We start from the raw sequence: 20,350 nt of genomic DNA on the forward strand, positions 1-20,350 counted from the left end.
CAGCTGTTAAACTGGTACTAACGTTTGTCGATGGTGAATTAGTCTCCCGATAGATCTGTAGAGTTATTTCTCTATCTTTGTGCATACCTGTGCACGTTAAGTCCGTATTACCCTCTGAATAACCTACAGGTCAGTGGTCCTGGGCCGTTCTGTTTAGGAAGTGTTTGACAACACATGACCTGTAGTGATTCTCCTGTCAACTCGGTTTATACCTCTAGATTTCAGGTGCTAATCTCTTTTAGATCTTGATCTACTTAGTTATATGATGCTACACTGCAGGTGGAGTCAACACAACACTAGCTGCCAGACTGTAAAGTGTGTCACTGTGAAATGACAACATGTCCAAAATTCATCACATGGTTGCTTTGTTCTCACTTTTAGCCTTAGAATGAGAAATAAATGCAGTGACAGAGCCCTCAACCCCCAGTGTGTATAGTGTACAATATGCAGGGTTATTTATACGTCTGTTATGCATTCAGTTAGTAATCATCCAGAGAACAGGTGAATATTTTTGTATTTATTGTACATTTGTAACCAAAAAGAGCTGGATTTTATTTGCATTTCACTCACCATGTAAAGTACCGCTTAATGTGCTTCATGAAGTGCTTTGTGCTGGATGTACGGATTTAAAATGAACTCATGGTAGACCGGTCTGCATATGAAGCGACATGCTGCTGTCAGAGTGGAGGGGAGTCACTGCCACATTTCTATTGTTATTGTGAAACAAAAAAACAAAGTAGATCACTACCTCTACCTTGTGGAGTTCATGCTAGCCCATACGCTTTGTTGCATGCTGTGTATCCCCATCCCCCACCTCGCCTCTTTTAGTTCAGCTCTGGAGTTGAACGCGGCAGCACTTTGTATACTTCCATTAAAATATTACAAATGTTATTCTCTTTGTTTTCTCTTCTAAGGATGCAGTGTTGAAGCACAGATCACAATAAACACTCAGCCGTCCAATAGTTAAATATTTAAAGTTTAATTCAGTGATATTTGGTAATAAAAATTCACATAGCAAGACAAACATCCTGAGATACCTTAAAGGTGGGGTAGGTCATTTTGGAGAAACCAGCTCGAGTGCGCTAGAATAAAAAAAATACACAACCGGAAAAAATCTGCCACTTCCTTTCAGAGCCCCTCCTCCAACACACACATGACCAATGAGGGCACGAGATAAGTTTGTGCACAGATGGAAGGCTGACAGGCAGGTAGGCCATCCAGTTACTTTAGCCGGGCCGGCTCAGAGGATTGGTTTTCGGCTTCCACAGATGAAATATTTTAATGTATTTTTTGTCAAAACTCTTCAGATATTCATTGCTATCGGGATGTTAAGAGCATTCCATGGAAGATAACAAAAAGTGTATCTCGAGCCGGTTTCTCAAACTTACCTACCCCACCTTTAAGCAACAACATCATTAAAATATTCATTAGACTTCGGGAGCAGGAAATGTTCGAAATGAAAGTAAATTACAATTTAGTTGCATTTGTTCCCCCTTGTAAAAATTCAAATGCCCTGCCATTTCAAAGATGCTCAAACTCGGATTCACAGACACATTTTGGGAAGCAGTCCTTTGTTCAGCGGCAGAACATCTACAGCCCTTGCTAAATGTTGAAATGTGTAATGTAGCATCTGGCTAATGTAGCATCTGCATCACTCATAAGCAGCCAGTTTCTCATGTAAACCTCATTATTCTAAGCAGATGTGAAATATAAAAATAGTGGCAAACCAGGTGTCGCATCAATATCAAACACTACATTCTTGCCGTTGAAATAAAGCAACATTGATGCTGACCTTTAGCTTGGTTGGTTGCCACCTTGAAAGTTAAATAACTGCTAGAAATTAGAAGAAGTGCAACATGTGGTGGTCAGGGAGCTACTTGGCGGGGGCGAACCCGACTCGATCTGCGTTCCTGTCGAACACCGTGTAATACTTCCCGATGAAAACATCTCCCAGAATCCACAGCGGCCCTGCAGGGGGCGGGATGTCCATCGCCATGAAGCCTGACAGACAGATGGCCTGACCCATCTGAGACTCCTGCATTTAAAAAAAACCACATATTTGTTATCCAAGTTTTTTTCAGCAGAAGACTTTATTCATCCCGAAGGAAATTGTTGTGCCAGAGTTACAAAAAACACAACACAGCAGCACAATAATAAAACTGTACACTAACAGTGCAGTAAAATGAGCAATTCAATAACTACAGGAAACATAGATGGTCACATAATTAATGTACATATTAACAGTATTTAATAGTGCAAAAAAACAGTTACGTACATACATTTTGCATTGAAAAAATGTTTATGAAATATGATGCTTTGTTACAAATAACAGTTTACCCAACAATATATACTAGAAGCACTGAAACAATACCATTAGCCGAAGAGACAATGAATTGGCAACTACTATCGATTGTTCAGGTCACACTTTTAATCATTCAAGTGTACTTTCCAGATAATACAAAAACACACTTAACGTCTCTTCACTCGTAACAGTATTTTCTCAGTTAAGTAATAGTACTTTTACTAGAATAAAGCATCTGAATACTTGTTTCACTGCCAGGGTTAGCATCCGTTTAGTTGACCTTACCTAAAGCGCATCATCAATCAAAAGGAAGTGTTTGATAATACAGTAACATGGAGCTCTATGGCACAGAGGGACAAGCTACACTAGGCTTTTGCTACAGAAACACTTCTTTTAAAGATCAAATGCAAAGCTTTTTGTATAATTGCCAGTACAATCGAAATCATATAGCTACAACACTATCTAAGATATTGCAGTATTAAAATCAGAGATAATATGAGTCTGGCAATGCGTTACTGGTTGTGATACTTTCATGGGATTTGTTAAATAATAAGTGACCTACCTTCATGACATAATCCTCTCCCGTCAGGTTATACATCTTCCCTCCGATGTTGAAGGAGATCACAGGGAGAGATGGGATCCGCTTGCAGTCGATCCAATACTAAAGAGGAGAGGAGAATATGCGAAGATTAAAAACTCATCAGGACTGATTTTTAAAAAGCACATCTGGAATACAAGAGACTAAAGCATCAGGTCTTCTGTCTAATATCTTTGTTTCATATCAGCTCCACCTCTCCCATCAGCAAGGGCAGAGCTCCGATGGCCTTCTGCAGCGCTCTGATTTCAGCTTTAGGACCGACGATGAGGGACGTTCCCGTGTCGACAATCGCCTGGCAACCACCTTTGCAGACAGTCAGCTGTTCCCCAATTCCAACTCTACAGGGGGAGGGACAAAAAGTGTATTTACAACATCTGTTTACAAATGTGTTGACATGCTACTGTTGTCCAGACCACACATAGACTATATTTTTTTATTACGATAGTTCTCCATCTGTTTTTATTTTACTTTTATGTATGCACCATGACATCAAGTCAAATTCCTCATACGTGTCAACCTACTTGGTAATAAACTTGTTTCTGACCAAGAAAACACCATCTAATCAATTACAAATAATGCATTAGAGATGAAGGAACGGTTGACTTGTGCATTATCATGTTTTTGGTATTTTGAGTCCTTCACATTGGGGAAGAAGTAAATGATCAGAAGTAAATGTTTTCCTCATCAGTCAGAATACTATTTTCAACTACCAGGTAAAGGGCGGCATCACACCAGAAGTGAGAACAGGATGTGAGTCAACATCCTCTACTCTATTTCAGTTCCTAGTTAGAAATGAAGCAACAAAAGGTCTCTTCTCACCCGCTCATCTCGATCTGCCAGTAGGCCTTTCGTGTGACATTAACATAGTGCAGGTCTCCGGTGTAGTACTGAGGGTCCGTCCCTCCCAGAATCAGCTCTCCCCCCACTGCTGCTTTAGGGTCTCTGAGAGAAAGGGTGGACAGAAGAACAAATCAGTTATAAAAATACACACAACATTTGCCAACTTCTTTAAAATTATATACTTCAAGCTAAATTCTGCATTATTTTTTTGAACTGTTTATTTTCATTTTTACAAATCAAGACATATCCTGACATAGGACTTTTCCATTCAAATGACACATAATAATATGGTAAAACAGAATAGGAAATAAAATAAAAAATAAAGTAAAACCGTTACAAGTTAAAATAAGGAAATAAATAAGATTATAAAAAATAAATTAATAATAGTAAAGTAAATATTAATAAAAGCATTTTACACAAGGAGTGAAATCTTTACCAGAGTAGGATGGGTTACACGGGGAATTCTGCATGTTTGAGAAGGTTTTCCTGTCAGACACAAACCTGCTAATGTAGAAAGAGAAAATGTTCTCGGGCAGCAGCTTGGCAGCCATGGCCGAGTCGAACACCGGAGTGACGTTAGCGACTGATATGGAGGGGTAGGCCATGCCCAGGACCCCATCGAACCGAGCCACTGCAAACGTGATGCCAGGCTGCTTCACCGCCTCGCCAAACTGCTGGTTCTGGACAGGCAGACCTGCAACCTGCAAACAAGAGGGACGTCAATACAAACACAAGCAAAAACTCACACACACAAGATGGAGTTACAATGTGGAGGAAAACCTGTATAACATACTACAGGAAAGGGAAAAGCCCAGTAGGGCCTCTTTAATAAAAAAGGGAAACAGATATGTTTGTGCCAGTGACCTTCAGGCTCCCATAGCAATGAGGGAAGCCAAACATATTTTTCATTTGCACAAACTAACTTCATTGCAACAATACAAAGCCATTTGTAATACAAATCTGCAAAGTTTCCCATTTAATGAGATGATAGGAATGGCGTGACTCATCAGAATTCAGTTAAACAGAAGCGCTGTGTGAGTGAGCGGTGAATGTTTTTATGAACTCACAGAGACCGTGTCCCCGCTGATGAACCCAGACAAGCTGCCTCTGCCGTAACGGATAGAGAACGCTGTGCCATTCTTAGCAAATGTGCTCGACTTCTTCGAGTTGTAGCGATGATGAACCCCTGATGACACGAGACAGTGGTTTAAAAACAGATTTCAATAGATACGGAACACAAAGCAAGCTGAATGAGTCAGTTCCCAATGCTCACAGCAGGCTATGTCGAAGAAGGAGCAGTGGATGGAGGGAACCCAGAGGTTGGACGAGCCGGTGTCAAACAGAACTGTGAAGGCCTGAGGAGGGGTCCCGATGCTGATCAGACCAAAGTACTGCGCCTAAAGAGAGACAGTAGAGAAGGATTCATAATATTGACTGTAAGCATGTTTCAAATAAACCTTTTGACAAAAACGTGCACTTATTGTAACTTTAAAAATATGATCAAATTGTCCACTGAGCTAAAGCCTATATAGGAATAAAACTGTTGTGTCATGAGTTTTTATTTCTACAAAGCCTTAACAGGGCAATGATCAGCAAGTTATTGTCTTAGATCACCAACACTAAATTGTTTGCATTGGTTCCAGTCAAATAAATGCATAAAATACATTTAAAAGAAAAAGACAGAAACATTTGATGTCAACCCATGGTACCGTGGGTGCCAAGAACTAATGTTAACCTCATATTTTCCTCCTCCTTTTTCTCACTGGAGAATGATACTTGTCAAATGTGAACTGTTTTTACCCACAGTGTATACCTTAACTCTTACACCCTCCTGAAATAAAACTGTACTCACTAACTACAAACCTCTAGCAGTTGAGTGAAGAGAGACTGAAAGGAAGCATGAATTATAATGTACTGTAGTTTACGCACATCCATGAAGTTGGTGAGCCTCTCTACGGGCACTTTGGGGGAGGGAGAGGGGGAGGGGGCACTCTCTGGAGCTCCGTTGCCCGTCGCTAAAGCTCTCAGCTCCGGCAGGGACAGCTTCCCATTGTCGCTCATCATTCGGCGCATGGTCCGGGTTTTATGAAGCGGAACTCTGAAATTTAAATATTATTCAATTAAATGCACCGGACAAAACCATTCAGCATTTGCGAGAAAACTTTCTGGTACAGAGCAAATGCAAATGTACAAACTGTTCAACTATTATTTAAAGTGCACTGGTTAGCAGGTTTTAAACACTGATTGCTAACACGTTGGCTTCTCGAACAAAACAAGGAAGTTAACACAAACGCCAAGCATGCATTACCTTAATTCAAAGCTGCCTGTCGCTATTAATTGATAACTTAAGAGTTAAATGTTATTTTTGGTCACTTTTCATGCCAAAACACCAGCTGATAAACCGTATTTACCTGAATATGGCGACGCTTTGTGTTATCAGCAGCGCCCCGATGATATAAAACATCTCCAGTCGTGCCATTGCTGTCCTGGAATTGAAATATCACACACTTCTGTATTGTTTCCGCAATTTAGCACCACAAATAAGCACTTCTCTATTTGAACTGACGCAGAAAGATGAGTGGAAACGCTTCGGCAACTTCCGCCTTTACTCGGTTTTCCCCGTTAGGCGGCTCAGTGAATGGCTGAAAAATATTTAGGCAGGCGTTCTGATTGGTCGAGGAGGATGGCAATCATGTGGCATGACCTACCGGTGCACTGGGTCACGAGTACTGTGAGTCTGAAATGAATGACACATAAAGCACATTGTGTTCATTTTAGAAACTTCAGCGGTTTATGGAAACACTTAAACTTTATCACACAGACTGCATACAGATAAGTTGAGTAACCAAACAAATGTCAGTGTTTTTGATGACGGACATGTTGTTTTGGTAAATAATTTAAAATTGCATTTGGGAAGCCTAATGAATGACAACGCCATGCATCCCTCCCTAATCAAATTAAAGAGTGGTTCAGGGTTGCAGTTACAATACACTTGGGCTACTGTGAGAAACAGATAGGGGATTAGTTATGCTGTTCTCTAAGCAAGGAGAAATTACACATAGTAAAAATGAAAACACACACCTATAATTCAGGATGCCTCCTATCAATGGCAATGATAATAATTAATATTTGATCAAGGGCAGTGAAAATATTACTTCTTAAAAAAGAAAAGTCTTGTGGCTCAACTTGCCCCAGTGTAGGGTGTGGTAAGTTGATCCAGGTCAGGGGGTAAATTGGACCACTGTTCAAACCTGGGCATACCTACAACAAATCTTAAAGGTAACCATAAATAACAAACCAAATACAAGCTTAGTTTTTCAAATATTTTTAATATAAATTTCGATTGAATTGATTGATTTTTTTTTAACATGTTAAAAGGAAAAGTAATCATACAAATGGTGATACAATTTCATACATCTTACCAATCAAACACAGGGTAAATTCAACTTTATATATAGCCTACAATGAGCTCTTATTATCAACTTGGCCTACTTTCATTCATTTCTCCATTGAAAAACTGGCTCAACTTACCCCAAGGCCCATGGTTCACTTTACCCCATAGCCACCATTTTAGAAAAAATAGCCTAGCATTAAAATTCAGAGTCATCTTTAGCTTAATGATTCACATGCTTAATACGCTGCCAACATATCAACATATACAATATATGTGTTTAAACCTGGATACTTTTTTTTTGACATGACAGCCGATATAGCTGACATTTACTTTGATGAGCAAAAAACATTTTTTTGGAAAAATGTTTACTTACAACCAGACCACAATGAGTATCTCTCTTTCACAGGCAATGGGTGGAGCTTGCATACTTTCTGGTCCCTTGATTACAACTATAAGGCGTTGCCTGGTTACAGGGGGTGGTTCAACTTACCACTGGCTCAATTTACCCCCTTCTCCCCTATAGTAAAATAGAAAAAAAAATAGTGGATACAACGGAAGCCTATAGTATCTAGCATAGTTAAAACTTAAAACACTGGATCCCCTTTCTTGTGTGAGCTTTTAAAACATTTGAGTTATTTTTTAGCTTGGATTTGGAGACAGTTTTAGCAGCTACACTGCCTTTGCAAATTTGGGACTTCATATTTGTAAGGCATTGGCTTTTATCAGTCAGGGAAGGTCTATAAAATGCTTTCTGAGTTTTGTGTTTTGGGGGTTGGACTTAATTGACTTTAAATCAGGACATTTTACCATTATTTTTCTAAATAGGCCTATGTCTTTTTAAAGTCAACCAATTGACTCCAACTCCTTTAAAGAGAATGTATCTTTCAAAGATAGAAAAACCACCTAGGACAATTGCCGCATGTTATACCACCTCTCTGTTTATTTCCTGTCTCGTATTCTGTCAAAATAAAGTAAAAAAAATGTACTTAAAAAGTGACCAGCATCCAGATAGCTTATTATAGCTTTCCTAAGACTGGAAAGTGGGAGAGACTGCTAGCCTATTAGCACATTTAGCTCACTAACATGTTTTATCTTGTTTGTTTAATCAGAACAAAAACACTTGACTATAAAAATGAGAAATCCCTGTTTTATAGGGGGTATTGCTTGCTTTAAATTGTTTTAAAACGTGCTTGTAAATGAATTGTGTTACCTTTGCAAAGGTTAGGCTAGTTTATTTCCTGAAGTCCTTATGCTAAGCTAAGCTAGTCAAAAGCTTGCCCCAGCTTCCCCCAATGTTGAGGTATTCATCAACATCAAAAAAGCCTTCCCCAAAATGTCGAAATCTTTTTAGATAAGGCAAAATATGTCAGGTACTGGAGTCACTTTCTCTAGCAGTCAGTATAGACACATGATGCCATATTGAATGATCAAACAACAGTTTTAAATCCAAACCACAGCAGATCCATTTGTAAGATGAGTCACTCACCAAAGCTGCCTTTCAACACGCTGCCCTTTCTGCAGATTGACAACAAAGCGTGAAAGTATTTGCAGTCAGGATCACAAGCAGACACTCACTTGGCTTGTTAAACAAGTTTTTAGATGAAATGCCTAACACAGAAAACACAAACACATGGACATAAAGAGTGACATTCACACAAAAAATCCATACGCCTTCTTCTATCATCGTCAATCAGACCTCGAGCTGTCGACAAAAAGAAAAGGGTGTCCTTCACAAGGTAAACCAATACATTCTGGGGTTAAGACTTGGTGTTTGGTTGAGGTGAAGTACAATAAAGTTGTTGCCGTGGAGTGGTGGTTAAGTAAGCCCCAGGGAATGAATCAATGCTATATCCTCATAACTGATGGTGAGGATTTGTGTGTGTGTATAGATTTCAGTGTTTACATATTTTAAACTTCTTCCCACTGGTTGTTATGTGAATGTTGAAGTTTAGCAAAATAAGGATCATCACACCCCTTTTTTTTCTTCCTCTGTGACGCTGCAGGGAAATCACACCTGTGGGCTGTGGGCTTCTTTAGTCTTGACAACATTGAGAGAAGCATCTATGGAATCTGCTGCCTGACGACAATGAAGGCATGTTAACGCACGGGAGAATCCTTCAGCCATTTCTCACTCTGGATCTAAAGGATTAACTAAAGACGGAGGACTGATAGCAGATTAAGTGGAACATGATGGTGAGAATCAGCTCTTTTTTAAAATATTTATTTTATAAAAGAGTTAGACCTGAAGGATACATGCCAGAGAGAAATTCTCATTTTCATGGGTGTAGCTGGTTACACCTTGCTTCTCCCTTCACTGTCATTCAGGTATTGGGGTTGACTCACTGTGAGCCATGAAGTGCTGGAATGTAACTAAAAGTACTCATTATTCAGAATATATTACTTCAGAAAAACCCTTTAATATCTCTCGATTGTTAGCGTTAGAAATAATTACAATTGAGGTTGTATTTGGTTTTAGTATTTCCATTTTATCCATACCTCTATCACACTGCAATTTAGAACCTCGTTTGCAGGTTACGATTAATGCAAAATATAAATAAACTCATATTTATAATATCACTGGAATTATTTGTATTATTCATCAATGTGACACATTTGCAAATTGTATATCAGGAAAAAAATCTACTTTAAACAATGCTGGGTCATATAACATAACATTTCTTTTAGTAAATGGGAAATTCTTCATAATAACTATTTTAGTTTTGGTCCTTCAAGTATATTCTGATTCTCATTCTTGCGTACTTCAAAGATAGTACGATTTTGAATGAAGGCATTTTATTTGTAGCTGAGTATTTTCACACTTGTAATGTTAGTTTTAGTACAAGTACAAGATGCTTCTTCCACCACTGATTGCATGAAATAATAATAATAAATTGTATTTATATAGCGCTTTTCTCTGACTCAAGGTCACATTACAATATAAGGGAACACCATCTAACTGAATAATTACTTATACTTATTGATATTTGGGCTTTTTTACATTATCAAGTCACAGAACATATTAGCTAATTTATAAAACGGAAACTAAACTAGCAGATTCCTTTCAGCAAATATGAGACAATTATTTTAAAAAGGAGCAAAATATAGGAACATGTGAATACAGCAGTGCATGTTGGCGCAGATATTGTATAAACAGAATCTGTGTCTTGTGAAAGATTTAGAATAACGCAGAGAAGCATTCATTATGCTGCAGGTGAATTTACCTGTGCGCCGTTTCCTGCAAACCTTCCCGTAAGAAATGCTAGCTTGTTTTTGCAAACAAGCTAGTTGTCTTTGGTCATTTTCACAATGCATTACAATCCTATTGTCGTCTTTGGTTGATGGCCAGTGCTTGGGTTTCATCAGATAATTGCATGTCCTAAGACTAATTCACTATTCTGCCAACAATGCTCAAGAAGAAATTAAATGTATATTTTTGCATAGTTGGTCACTCACAAGCATATGTATATTTTCTTGAAAAATATAATTGACTGTAGCAATAATAAACAACAATGGTTTAAAAAAGTGGTTTAAAAAAGTGGTTTAAAAAAGGTTGCGTCTGAAATCAACAAAATGTATAAATTAGAACAACCTCAGCTACAATAGAGCTTTTTCCATTACTTTTTGACAATATGACAATCAGCCACCATGAACAACACCAGGACTATGAAACTAAACCAGCTATAATGCCTATTACACTTATTTTAAAACTTTTGTATTGATAAACATTATTTATTAATTAATTCACACAATTCTGAACATTTGCTTACTGTTAAAACTATAAACAAAGGCTGGCTTTTTAACCTGGTCAAGGGAGACATGTTATGTGTCAACTGATCTAATCCATTTTAATTTCGAAAGCACAACATCAAGACAAACAGTTCACTTGTAGAAATGCAAAACCATGGATGGCTTGTTTGGCAGCCAATGCTCTTATTCAATTGTTCTAATATTAGCCAGTTAATTTCTGTCACTTTTAAACCCATAGCCGCCCAAACCCCCGAGGACAAAGCATTTGATGAAGTCTTCCATCACCGCCTCCTGCGACGTCACGCAGCCGACCTACGAAGACCCCGGTGCACCGATGGTAAACACGAGAGTCTGTTGAAACAATGCATCTGAATGCATTAATTGTGGTGTGTCTGCCAAGGCCATTTCCATACTTGAATAATATGTAATTTGTCTACCCAGTGAATCAGAAATTGTATGAGTTCTTTCTTGACACTTCCACCCAGTGTTTCTGGTAAACAAAGGGGTTACAGGAACTGAACTACACACGGAACATGGTTCTTCCTCGTTTCAATGTTATCATGTACAAAGGGAATGACAGCACAGTGAAGCAGTGCACTTGGACCATTTTAAAACAAATGATTGGTTGACAGGCTTTGCTCTTGTCTCAATAGTTATAATATTAGCAGTTTATTGCTGTACCCCATAGGAGCCCAAACCTTCAAGTCCAACGCCCACCCTCACCAGCTCTAATGATGTCCAACAGTCTGTCTATGAAGAACCAGATTCACTATTGGTAAACACAAGTCTCTTTTTAAACACTTGTCTATGAATGCATGAATTGCTAAATGGTGGTTACTTCAAGGAACCCTAACAGATGAAACCATCCATGTTTGTTACACTGCGGAGAAGCTGGAGCAGAATCCAAACCCATAAATTAAATTAGGGATTGTTTTGGCTTGGCAGGCTTTCTGGTGATATTATATTAGACCGTTAATTTCTGTCACTTTTAAACCCCATAGGCACCCAAACCTTCAAGTCCAACATCTACCATCACCAGCTCCAATGACGTCACACAGTCGCCCTACGAAGACGTAAACGTAAACACAAGTTCTCTTTTAAACAGTGGATTGGTGCGTTTACTGGTACTTTTGCACATTACTGAAAAACACAGCTTGGGATACCACACACAATACAAGAAGGGCACTTGGAGTTGGTTGCTTGGCACTTGGTTATTTGCCAGGCATTGCTATTATCTTAATAGTTCCAATATTAGACCCTTACATTCTGTAACTATTAAACCCCATAGGCGACCAAACCTACAAGTCCGACGTCCACCATCATCAGCTCTAAAGACGTCCCACAGTCGGCCTATGAGGACCTGGATGCACATATGGTAAACTTGAGAACCTTTTTAACAGTGGTTCATCTGAATGCATGAATGGAGTGTGTGGTGTCTGCTGATATTTTTGCACATTACTTAATTCCACTCAATGGATACCATACACGATAGTAAAAGGGCATTCGGAAAGGGTGGGTTAGGGGTAGGGTAATCTGCAAAGGCCAATTCAATGAGTGAATAATATTCCAGTAACCCACCCAGTTCTTTCTTGGGCCATGCTACAATCTTCCACCAAGTGTCATGGTTGTTTGATAGGCATTGCTTTTATCTTAAAAGTTGTATCATTAGATGCTTCATTTCTGTCACTATTAAACCCCATAGGCACCCAAACCCTCAAGTCCAAAGTCCACCATCACCAGCTCCTTTGACGTCCCGCAGTCGGTCTACGAAGACTTGGATGCTCCGATGGTAAACACAAGTTCCTGTTTAAAATGTTGCCTTTCTGAATGCATGAATTGCTGAATGCCGTGTCTGGTGATTTTGGAAGTCATTTGTGTTCAACAAAACTACCGTACAGTAAAGGTGGGGTTGTTAACTTTTTCATTTAACCAACCTGTGACTTAGATCGGCTCAAAGATGTAATGAGTTCTTTCTTGGGCCATGCTACAAACTTCCACCAAGCTTCATGAAAATCCCACCAGTAGTTTGTCCGTCATCCTGCTGACAACCAACAAAGCCAACAGAGAACATGACTTCCTTTAAACCAATGATTGATGGTTTGAAAGTTTTTGCTTTTATCCTATATTTCTAATATTAGATGGTTCCTTTCTCTCACTACTAAACCCCATAGGCACCCAAACCCTCAAGTCCAAAGTCCACCATCACCAGTTCGTTTGACGTCCCACAAGTTTCTTTAAAAATAGTGGTTCATCTGAATACCTGAATTATTGATTTTGTATTTTTCTGATGACATTCAGTGTGGTGTAAAAATCCTTGAACCTATGTTTTTTTGTTAGCCTACTGTCACAGATGGAAGCCACTCGGATGTTAATGTCAAGCCTGTACCTCGTCCCAGGTCTAGAATACAACCAAAGTCTGAGCATAACAACAACAACAACAACACTGTTGACTCTTCAGACACAACTAGCGATACAACCGATGCAGTGGTGAGTGGTAATATACTCTCAATGATTGTCTGATGATAACATGTAGCATGCATTGATTGTATCATGTTCTTCTACCCTCAGAGTTCCCAACTCAATGAGCGTCCTGCAGACTTTAAGACGCCTCGTCCCGTTCGTCCTCCTCCACGACCGCCGCTGAGCAAATATATGACCTCCACAACAGCAGTCTATGGAGGCAATCACTATATGATTTCACAATATGAGCCAAATGTTAAGGTATGTTATATTTTAAACCAAATAATGGTACTTTTTCAATTTGTAAAGCTTGCTACATGTGTGTTGTTGCTATAAACATCACTTGCCTTAAAGGACTAGGTTTTTAGTATTAGTTTTGAGAGTGATTCTGCGCCGTTGATGTATCTTTGTAATTGCTAAGTTGCCAGTAATAGTATTAATTAAACAAATGAGATATAACACATTAATTAGTGAGCTTTAAATACGCTGGTCGGCTGACTTTGGTACTTTTGAACATAACTCTGTTAGAAATGGGGTGATATTGATTTTCTCTTCCAACTCTCTGCAAAATAGCTACTTAGGGCGGTGGTGGCGAAGTCGATAGGTACTTGGCTTGGCAACTGGAAGGTCACCAGTTCAAGTCCTGGCAAGACCAAGTTCCCCACACTGCTCCCCGGGCGCCGTTAAAAAATGGCAGCACGCTGCTCCGAACACTAGGATGGGTCAAATGCAGAGAAACAATTTCCCCACGAGGGATTAATAAAAGTCCATCTTATCTTATCTTACTGTGCGAAACGTTCAATTATCTCTGCTGTCAATATTATGCCTGGAGAGAATATCAGATATGTTATCTATCTTATCGTCTACTTTATCTTGGTTTATTGTTAGCTTTGTTTACTTATTTACAATGGTTTTATTGTATTGCCAGTTTATTTGATTCTCGTTTAACTTTGCTTCCGTAAAGCACTTTGTATTTGTGTTTTGCAAGGTGCTATGCAGATATTATGTAGAATTATTCTAACTTACTTCCTCCTTCATTTCTGTGGTAGACTGCAGCTGTCAGTCCTGAGAGAAAACCACCTTCTCCAGGGCCGGCACGCCCGCCTCCTCCCTGCATCGATTACACAAGACGTTCTAAAATGAAGCTACCCTCTGTGAAAAAGGTAAACATAGTTTCAAGGCTTTTATTGTCATGTGTGCATAGCGACAGTGTAGTTATGCACACAGTGTAGTTCTTAGGTCACAGGCTCCTCCAACAGTGCAACACAATAAAACAGATAAATACAATTAAATATAATATAATAGAAACAGTGCAGAATAGTCTATATTCAGTAATTGGAATATTGATATGTATAAGTTGCAAACAGATGAATGTTATGGATGTTCTTTCAAAAGTTCAGGTGTTTAACAGTCTTATGGCCTGTGGGATGAAACTGTCTTCACATACTTCACCTCCTCCTTCGTTTACTGCAACACTTGTTTGTTTACATAAACACCTGAAGGCACCTTTACATCACCAGTTCATGAATCAAAATGTTGCTTTTTCTGTCTTTTCAATATTTTCTTGGATAGAGCTCAACTGAAGAGAGTCCGCAATCCACAAACACCTACATCAGCTTCGTGCAACCCCCTTCAACTGTTTCTGATGGAGAGGTGAGTTCCCGCTGGAGCTCAGTAACCTGCATGATAAGAAAAGCTGTAATACATTCAATTATTTGCTTACTTTCACCTGCATTGTGCAACCATAATCGATGTCATTTCAGGTCACATACAGCCCAGACAGACCTGCAGTTCCGCCTCGGATCTGGGCTTCCTCCCTGACTCGCTCTAAGTCGATGCCGGAAACCTCGCCTACACAGGTATGAGAGACACTGCAGGCTACAGGTGATGGACCGGTTCCAAAACAATAACAAAAGGAGCTGAAACACTTGCGTTTGTCATGCAGTCATGGAAAATCAAATGCGTAAGGGTTGACTGGTTATTAATAAATGTGACGCTGTTCAGTCTGTATGGAATGCAGAAACAAAGGAGACAGTCCAAGTGCAGTGTCTGCTCTTAACAGGAAGTGAGCTCTCCCTTTGGTGCACCTAGTTTATTTTGCATGGGCAGATTATCAAACAATGGGCCCCTGGGAACAGCTAGGCAAAAGGGCCCACCACCTCTGGCAATCAGACTGTATATATAAATACACTCTGAATGAGTTGTGTTGTTTTTTTGTGCCTCTTTCTGGTCAATATGTATTTTGTAATTGTTTTGGTCAATTTGAGGTGCTTTATAATTGTTTTGTGTGTCTTTGTAGTCTTTTGTGGTCATTTTGAGTCTCGTTCTAGTTGTATTGTTTGTCCTTGCCGTTGTTACACATTTCTTTGTAGTCCTTTTGAGTCTTTGTGTAGTTGTTTTATGTCAGTTTATGGTTATTTGGAGCTCTCTGTAGTCTTTTGTGGTCATTTTGAGTCTCGTTGTAGGGTTATTACTTACTTAATCCTCTCTGTCCCCTCCTCTGGCATAAGGCCACATGGTCTCCCTCCATTATTTCACCTAAAACTACAACCTTATGGTGACGTTAGAGAGATGGCATTCATTATTTTGCCTAAATGTCTTTATATAACAATGACAGACTGACACAGACAAACAATATCAAATATTTAGTATTTCCGTAGCAAGATGTTGTTTCTGCAGTTGTGTGAAAGTGTTATTTTTTTCTCTATCTATACAGACCAGACCACCCCCACCCTGTTTCACCCCGCCTCCCCCACCTTCAATAAACACAGATTCGGAGTGGATGTACAGTGAGATCGAGCACTACCTGGACATCCTGCCAGAGGATGAAGATAAGATAGTAAGAGAAACAACACTCACTGTTTCCTTATCTTGTTTAGTTAAGACTCTCCACTTCCATCTTAACCCAGTTGTACATTTAAAAAAATAATAATCTAGTCAGATAAAGGGGCATGGACCTTTTTACTAAGCTCAATATAAACTTGGAGTGTATATGTTACTATACAGGATGCATCTATGCGTGCTGTATACGCACATATACTGTGTTGACAACTCCTCAGCCCCATAAAGAGTGCATCAATATGTTGTGAATTTAGTCTCCTGTTGTCCGTAGGATTTCCTTTTTCTATAATTATTGATTTACATAATCTTACAGGATATTCTCCAGGTTAAAGATAGGAAAAGAAAGAAGTAAATACAATTGCGAAAAGAAAAGGGTAACATTTGGCTCTATATCTTTGTGTGTTGATATGTGTATGGAGTGTGTGTATGTGCTGTGTGTGAGCTACCTGTGGGGCTCCGAGCCGATACAGTGCTCGCAGTAACAGTCACACCGTCCTGTGCTCCCACTCCCACTGGAGGGAGGAGAGGGGCGAGGGACTGTGCGACACACAGTGAGCCACTGCGAAACCTGAACATGGACACACACACACACACACACACACACACACACACACACACACACACACACACACACGCTTTCATTTATTTCTAATCCATTCATCTCTGTTTATTTAACACTTGTAGACTGTGACTTCAGACAGGCCAAAGTTTCGCTACCAGAGTGGCATCTCCACTTCTCGTCAACCGTCCACAGACGACAAAGAGGTACGCTTTTCTAAATGGATCACTTGCTCCACTCCTTAACCTCAAACTAAACTCATCTGTTTTTCACAGGACATTATCGGGATGTGTCGATGGTTGAAAAGAGTCTCAAGTAAGTGCAACATATTGTTTTCTAGATAGATATTCTGGCATTTTCTTGAAGACTTAAGAGGCAATATTAATGTATATAGTGTATACAGTATAGTGTCTGTATTCTTTGGGAAAGAAATGTCCAATAAATAAAAACCATGCAGTAAGTGAGCTCGAGAGAGAAGAGCACGATCAAAGTGGGGCACAACAAATCATTCATTTAAATGATAATGATCTTTCTTTTTCTCGCAACACCTTGATAGTTCATTGGTTGAAATCTAAAATAGTTCCAAGATCCCGTTTCTAATCTGAGTAATGTTATCTTTTCTAAATATCAGTAATCATTTTACAGTATGTAAATACATGTGGCCCATTTATGCATTAATAATGAAACACTCCAAATGCACTCCTTTTTTTGGTTCTGAAACAGTGCAATGTAGCAATGTATTGCAAGGACACATGAGGGGTTCATGGTATACAGTGTTTCCCATAGTAAGGCAAGGCAAGGCAAGTTTATTTATAAAGCACCTTTCAACACAAGGCAATTCAAAGTGCTTTACAAAAAACGAAAGACATTAAGAAAATGGCATTTAAAATCAGTCATTAAAAAGAAAAGAAAATAAACATTAAAAGAAAAAATACATGGATAAAAGAAAAGTCTTCAGTCTGGATTTAAAAGTGGTCAGAGTTGCAGCGGACCTGCAGGTTTCTGGGAGTTTGTTCCAGATATTTGGAGCATAATATCTAGTAGATTGATTGATTTATTTTTTGCTTTTTATTTTGGTCTAATCATGGATAGTGAGGTGGGCTGATGATCGGAAGGTTGCGAGTTCAAATCCCGCTGGAACACCACCACTAGTATGCCCTTGAGTAAGGCACTTAGCCCTCAGGTACTCCAGGGAGAATGTCCCTGTAATTGGTCATTGTAAATCGCTTTGGACTAAGGCGTCTGCTAAATGCCTAAATTGTAAATTATATTTTTGGGAGAATAAACCCCACAGATCCTCAACTCCGGCGTGTCTCACTCACTAAGGTGCGGTGCGGTGCCCCCACAAATAGAATCAAATTCTGTGGGAAACACGGTATATATATTCTCTATCTTGTAGAGGTCCTCTGATCTAATGTCTCTGTTCTGTCACTCCAACAGAATCTGACTGCATGGCTCCGTCACTGTATGGCCTCAGTATAGAGGAGGAAATCAGGTAAACACAGATCAATCCCTTCTTTGCAGTAACAACATCATTTTGGTGCAATGATCTCCATTATACAATAGTTATGGAAACTTAAAGTGTAGTTTTTAGTTTTTCTGATTAAAATAAGGAAAGTTAGAGGAATAATTTGAAACAACTTAAAGGGGACCTATCATGCAAAATCTTATCAAAATCTTATCATGCAAAATCTTCTAATTTACAACATGACCTTTTGCATTGTAGGCTAACGTAATAATCAAGGTTAAAAGGCTAAAACATCACATTTAAAGGTTGAGGTAGATTGAAATCAGAATATCAAATAAATAAACGAAAATTCAACAAAAACATGTATTTGAAAATAGGAAATGAAGTAAAAATAGCAGGAAAAGATAAAAAAAAATACATTAAAATGTATTTAAATGAAAATATTTATAAAAACATCAGATGTGAAATACAATTTGTTTTTTACAATTAAAGATAATTTAAATAACAATAATTATGGAACAAATAAAACATAAGTAGTACTTATGTGTGTACAGTATATACAGTGCAAACATATTTATTTCGCTGTCGCTGTGCAGGTCATTCAACGAGAGAGCGATGAATGTGAAAAAGGCCCTGCGTCTCTACAACCTCCTGATGATGAAACGCAGCGACTGCATGAAGAACATCATCACAGAGTTCAGCACCATCTCAGAGAGCCTGGACAAGATGCAGAAGAAAACCAAAACCATGGACATCGCCGGAGGAACCACGGGTGCTGTGGGAGGAGTGACCGCAGTCCTGGGCATCGCCTTCGCTCCGATGACCATGGGGGCCTCGCTGATCGCTACAGCTGTTGGAGCCGGCATGTTGGCGTCCGCTGGAGGCATGGGGGCCCACACTGCGAAGACCAACAAGAAGAAGTTGGTGAACAGGATGACAGTGGAGAAACTAGTGTACGACTACAAGGGAAATGTGGTCGAGCCGGAGCTTTGTCTGGGTTTTATCCTCTCTGGGATGAACGAGCTACGGAGGCACGATATCGCCAGGATTCAGAGGGCCGGAGCCCAGACTGACGCTCTGAAAGTGACACATCTGGCACAGACGGTGTTTAACATGAACTACGATAGGAGGTCGTCGGTTCCACACACAGGAGGGATGGCATCTGAGAGACTGCTGCTGGCGTTTGCAAAAGATATGGATCTGTATTTCACAGAGAAGGAAGGGCAGAAGCTGAAGAAGTCCATTAAGAGCAAGTTTTCCGGTAGAGTTCGTCTACTGTCGGAAAATCTGCAGGAGGAACTGAACCAGATGATTCTTCTCTGGGAGAAGTTTGGTTGAATCAAAATACTGTGTGTGTGTGTGTGTGTGTGTGTGTGTGTGTGTGTGTGTGTGTGTGTGTGTGTGGTGTGTGTGTGTGTGTGTGTGTGTGTGTGTGTGTGTGTGTGTGTGTGTGTGTGTGTGTGTGTGTGTGTGTGTGTGTGTGTGTGTGTGTGTGTGTGTGTGTGTGTGTGTGTGTGTGTGTGTGTGAGAAAAAAAGTTGAATTGTTGAACTGGAGAAGACATGCCTTATTTAGTTCATTTTTGTCCTATCGGTTTTGTCTAAATATGCTGCTTTTTTAAATATATTTATTGATGTACAGTACTTTTGTCAACTCTGTGGTTTTTACATGTGCTATATAAATAAAATTGGATTGGATTGGATTTACTAATTATATTTTAATAAACATTTAATATATTTATTTTTAACGTGTGGTCTGCAATTATTATCTTGTAACGCACTTTGTCACTTAGTTTTAAAATGTGCCATAACGATAGATTATTATCATATTTAAAACATATTATTTTGATCAGAAGACTACATTTGCACGACTAGTAAAACCCATTTAAATCAGGTGTCATAGCGGCAGCAGCAGCAAGACGAGACAATAACAGGATAGGGCAGCTAAGTGTACATATGGTACACAAAGGAATATAATAATATACAAAATAAGTACAAATAAGTAACAGTAATCATTTAAATGACAATATAATATATAGACTCGGACATATAGAATATACATACAAATATATGTATTTTTTACTGTGTATATACATTTTTAAATTCTAATGATTATTTTAATTTTAATTATTTTTGTATCTAT

General features: G+C 39.1%; 2 protein-coding genes across 6 annotated transcripts; one reads left to right on the top strand and one right to left on the bottom strand.

Annotated features, from left to right (window-relative positions):
* Nucleotides 1–504: 504 nt before the first annotated feature.
* Nucleotides 505–8,655, bottom strand: napsa (napsin A aspartic peptidase). 2 transcript variants are annotated; one of them, XM_034200020.1, is made up of 12 exons: nt 8,621–8,655; nt 7,508–7,651; nt 6,307–6,477; nt 6,152–6,226; nt 5,670–5,838; nt 5,014–5,137; nt 4,808–4,926; nt 4,242–4,441; nt 3,720–3,842; nt 3,094–3,238; nt 2,865–2,963; nt 505–2,035 (listed from the first exon to the last, which is right to left on the bottom strand). In XM_034200020.1, the coding sequence occupies exons 4-12, from the start codon at nt 6,217–6,219 to the stop codon at nt 1,874–1,876; spliced, it is 1,209 nt and encodes a 402-aa protein (XP_034055911.1). In that variant the 5' UTR covers nt 6,220–6,226; nt 6,307–6,477; nt 7,508–7,651; nt 8,621–8,655; the 3' UTR covers nt 505–1,873. The 2 variants fall into 2 exon arrangements, with proteins under 2 accessions (XP_034055911.1, XP_034055910.1); XM_034200019.1 differs by lacking the exon at nt 7,508–7,651 and having other exon boundaries at nt 6,152–6,477; nt 8,621–8,637.
* A 66-nt stretch (nt 8,656–8,721) lies between these two features.
* Nucleotides 8,722–19,910, top strand: LOC117535514 (pollen-specific leucine-rich repeat extensin-like protein 1). 4 transcript variants are annotated; one of them, XM_034200013.1, is made up of 17 exons: nt 8,722–8,870; nt 9,138–9,327; nt 11,120–11,218; nt 11,570–11,656; nt 11,883–11,960; nt 12,170–12,256; nt 12,584–12,670; nt 13,219–13,368; nt 13,450–13,602; nt 14,391–14,504; nt 14,914–14,994; nt 15,105–15,200; nt 16,058–16,180; nt 16,867–16,947; nt 17,017–17,056; nt 18,182–18,236; nt 18,806–19,910. In XM_034200013.1, the coding sequence occupies exons 2-17, from the start codon at nt 9,322–9,324 to the stop codon at nt 19,545–19,547; spliced, it is 2,079 nt and encodes a 692-aa protein (XP_034055904.1). In that variant the 5' UTR covers nt 8,722–8,870; nt 9,138–9,321; the 3' UTR covers nt 19,548–19,910. The 4 variants fall into 4 exon arrangements, with proteins under 4 accessions (XP_034055904.1, XP_034055906.1, XP_034055905.1 ...); XM_034200015.1 differs by lacking the exon at nt 12,170–12,256; XM_034200014.1 differs by lacking the exon at nt 11,570–11,656.
* The last annotated feature ends 440 nt before the right edge of the window (nt 19,911–20,350 follow it).

This window comes from Gymnodraco acuticeps, unplaced genomic scaffold (genome assembly GCF_902827175.1).
Source record: "Gymnodraco acuticeps unplaced genomic scaffold, fGymAcu1.1, whole genome shotgun sequence".
NCBI lineage: Eukaryota > Metazoa > Chordata > Actinopteri > Perciformes > Bathydraconidae > Gymnodraco > Gymnodraco acuticeps.

Bases quoted from the DNA above. Each gene is read 5' to 3' on its own strand.
- napsa (XM_034200020.1), bottom strand. From the start codon at position 6,219: ATGGCACGACTGGAGATGTTTTATATCATCGGGGCGCTGCTGATAACA. The intron at 5,839-6,151 runs GTAAATACGGTT...TTTAAATTTCAG, and splicing joins CAAAGCGTCGCCATATTCAG to AGTTCCGCTTCATAAAACCC. The intron at 4,927-5,013 runs GTGAGCATTGGG...TCGTGTCATCAG, and splicing joins CTTCTTCGACATAGCCTGCT to GGGTTCATCATCGCTACAAC.
- LOC117535514 (XM_034200013.1), top strand. The intron at 11,219-11,569 runs GTAAACACGAGA...TGTACCCCATAG, and splicing joins AAGACCCCGGTGCACCGATG to GAGCCCAAACCTTCAAGTCC. The intron at 13,603-14,390 runs GTATGTTATATT...TTTCTGTGGTAG, and splicing joins AATATGAGCCAAATGTTAAG to ACTGCAGCTGTCAGTCCTGA.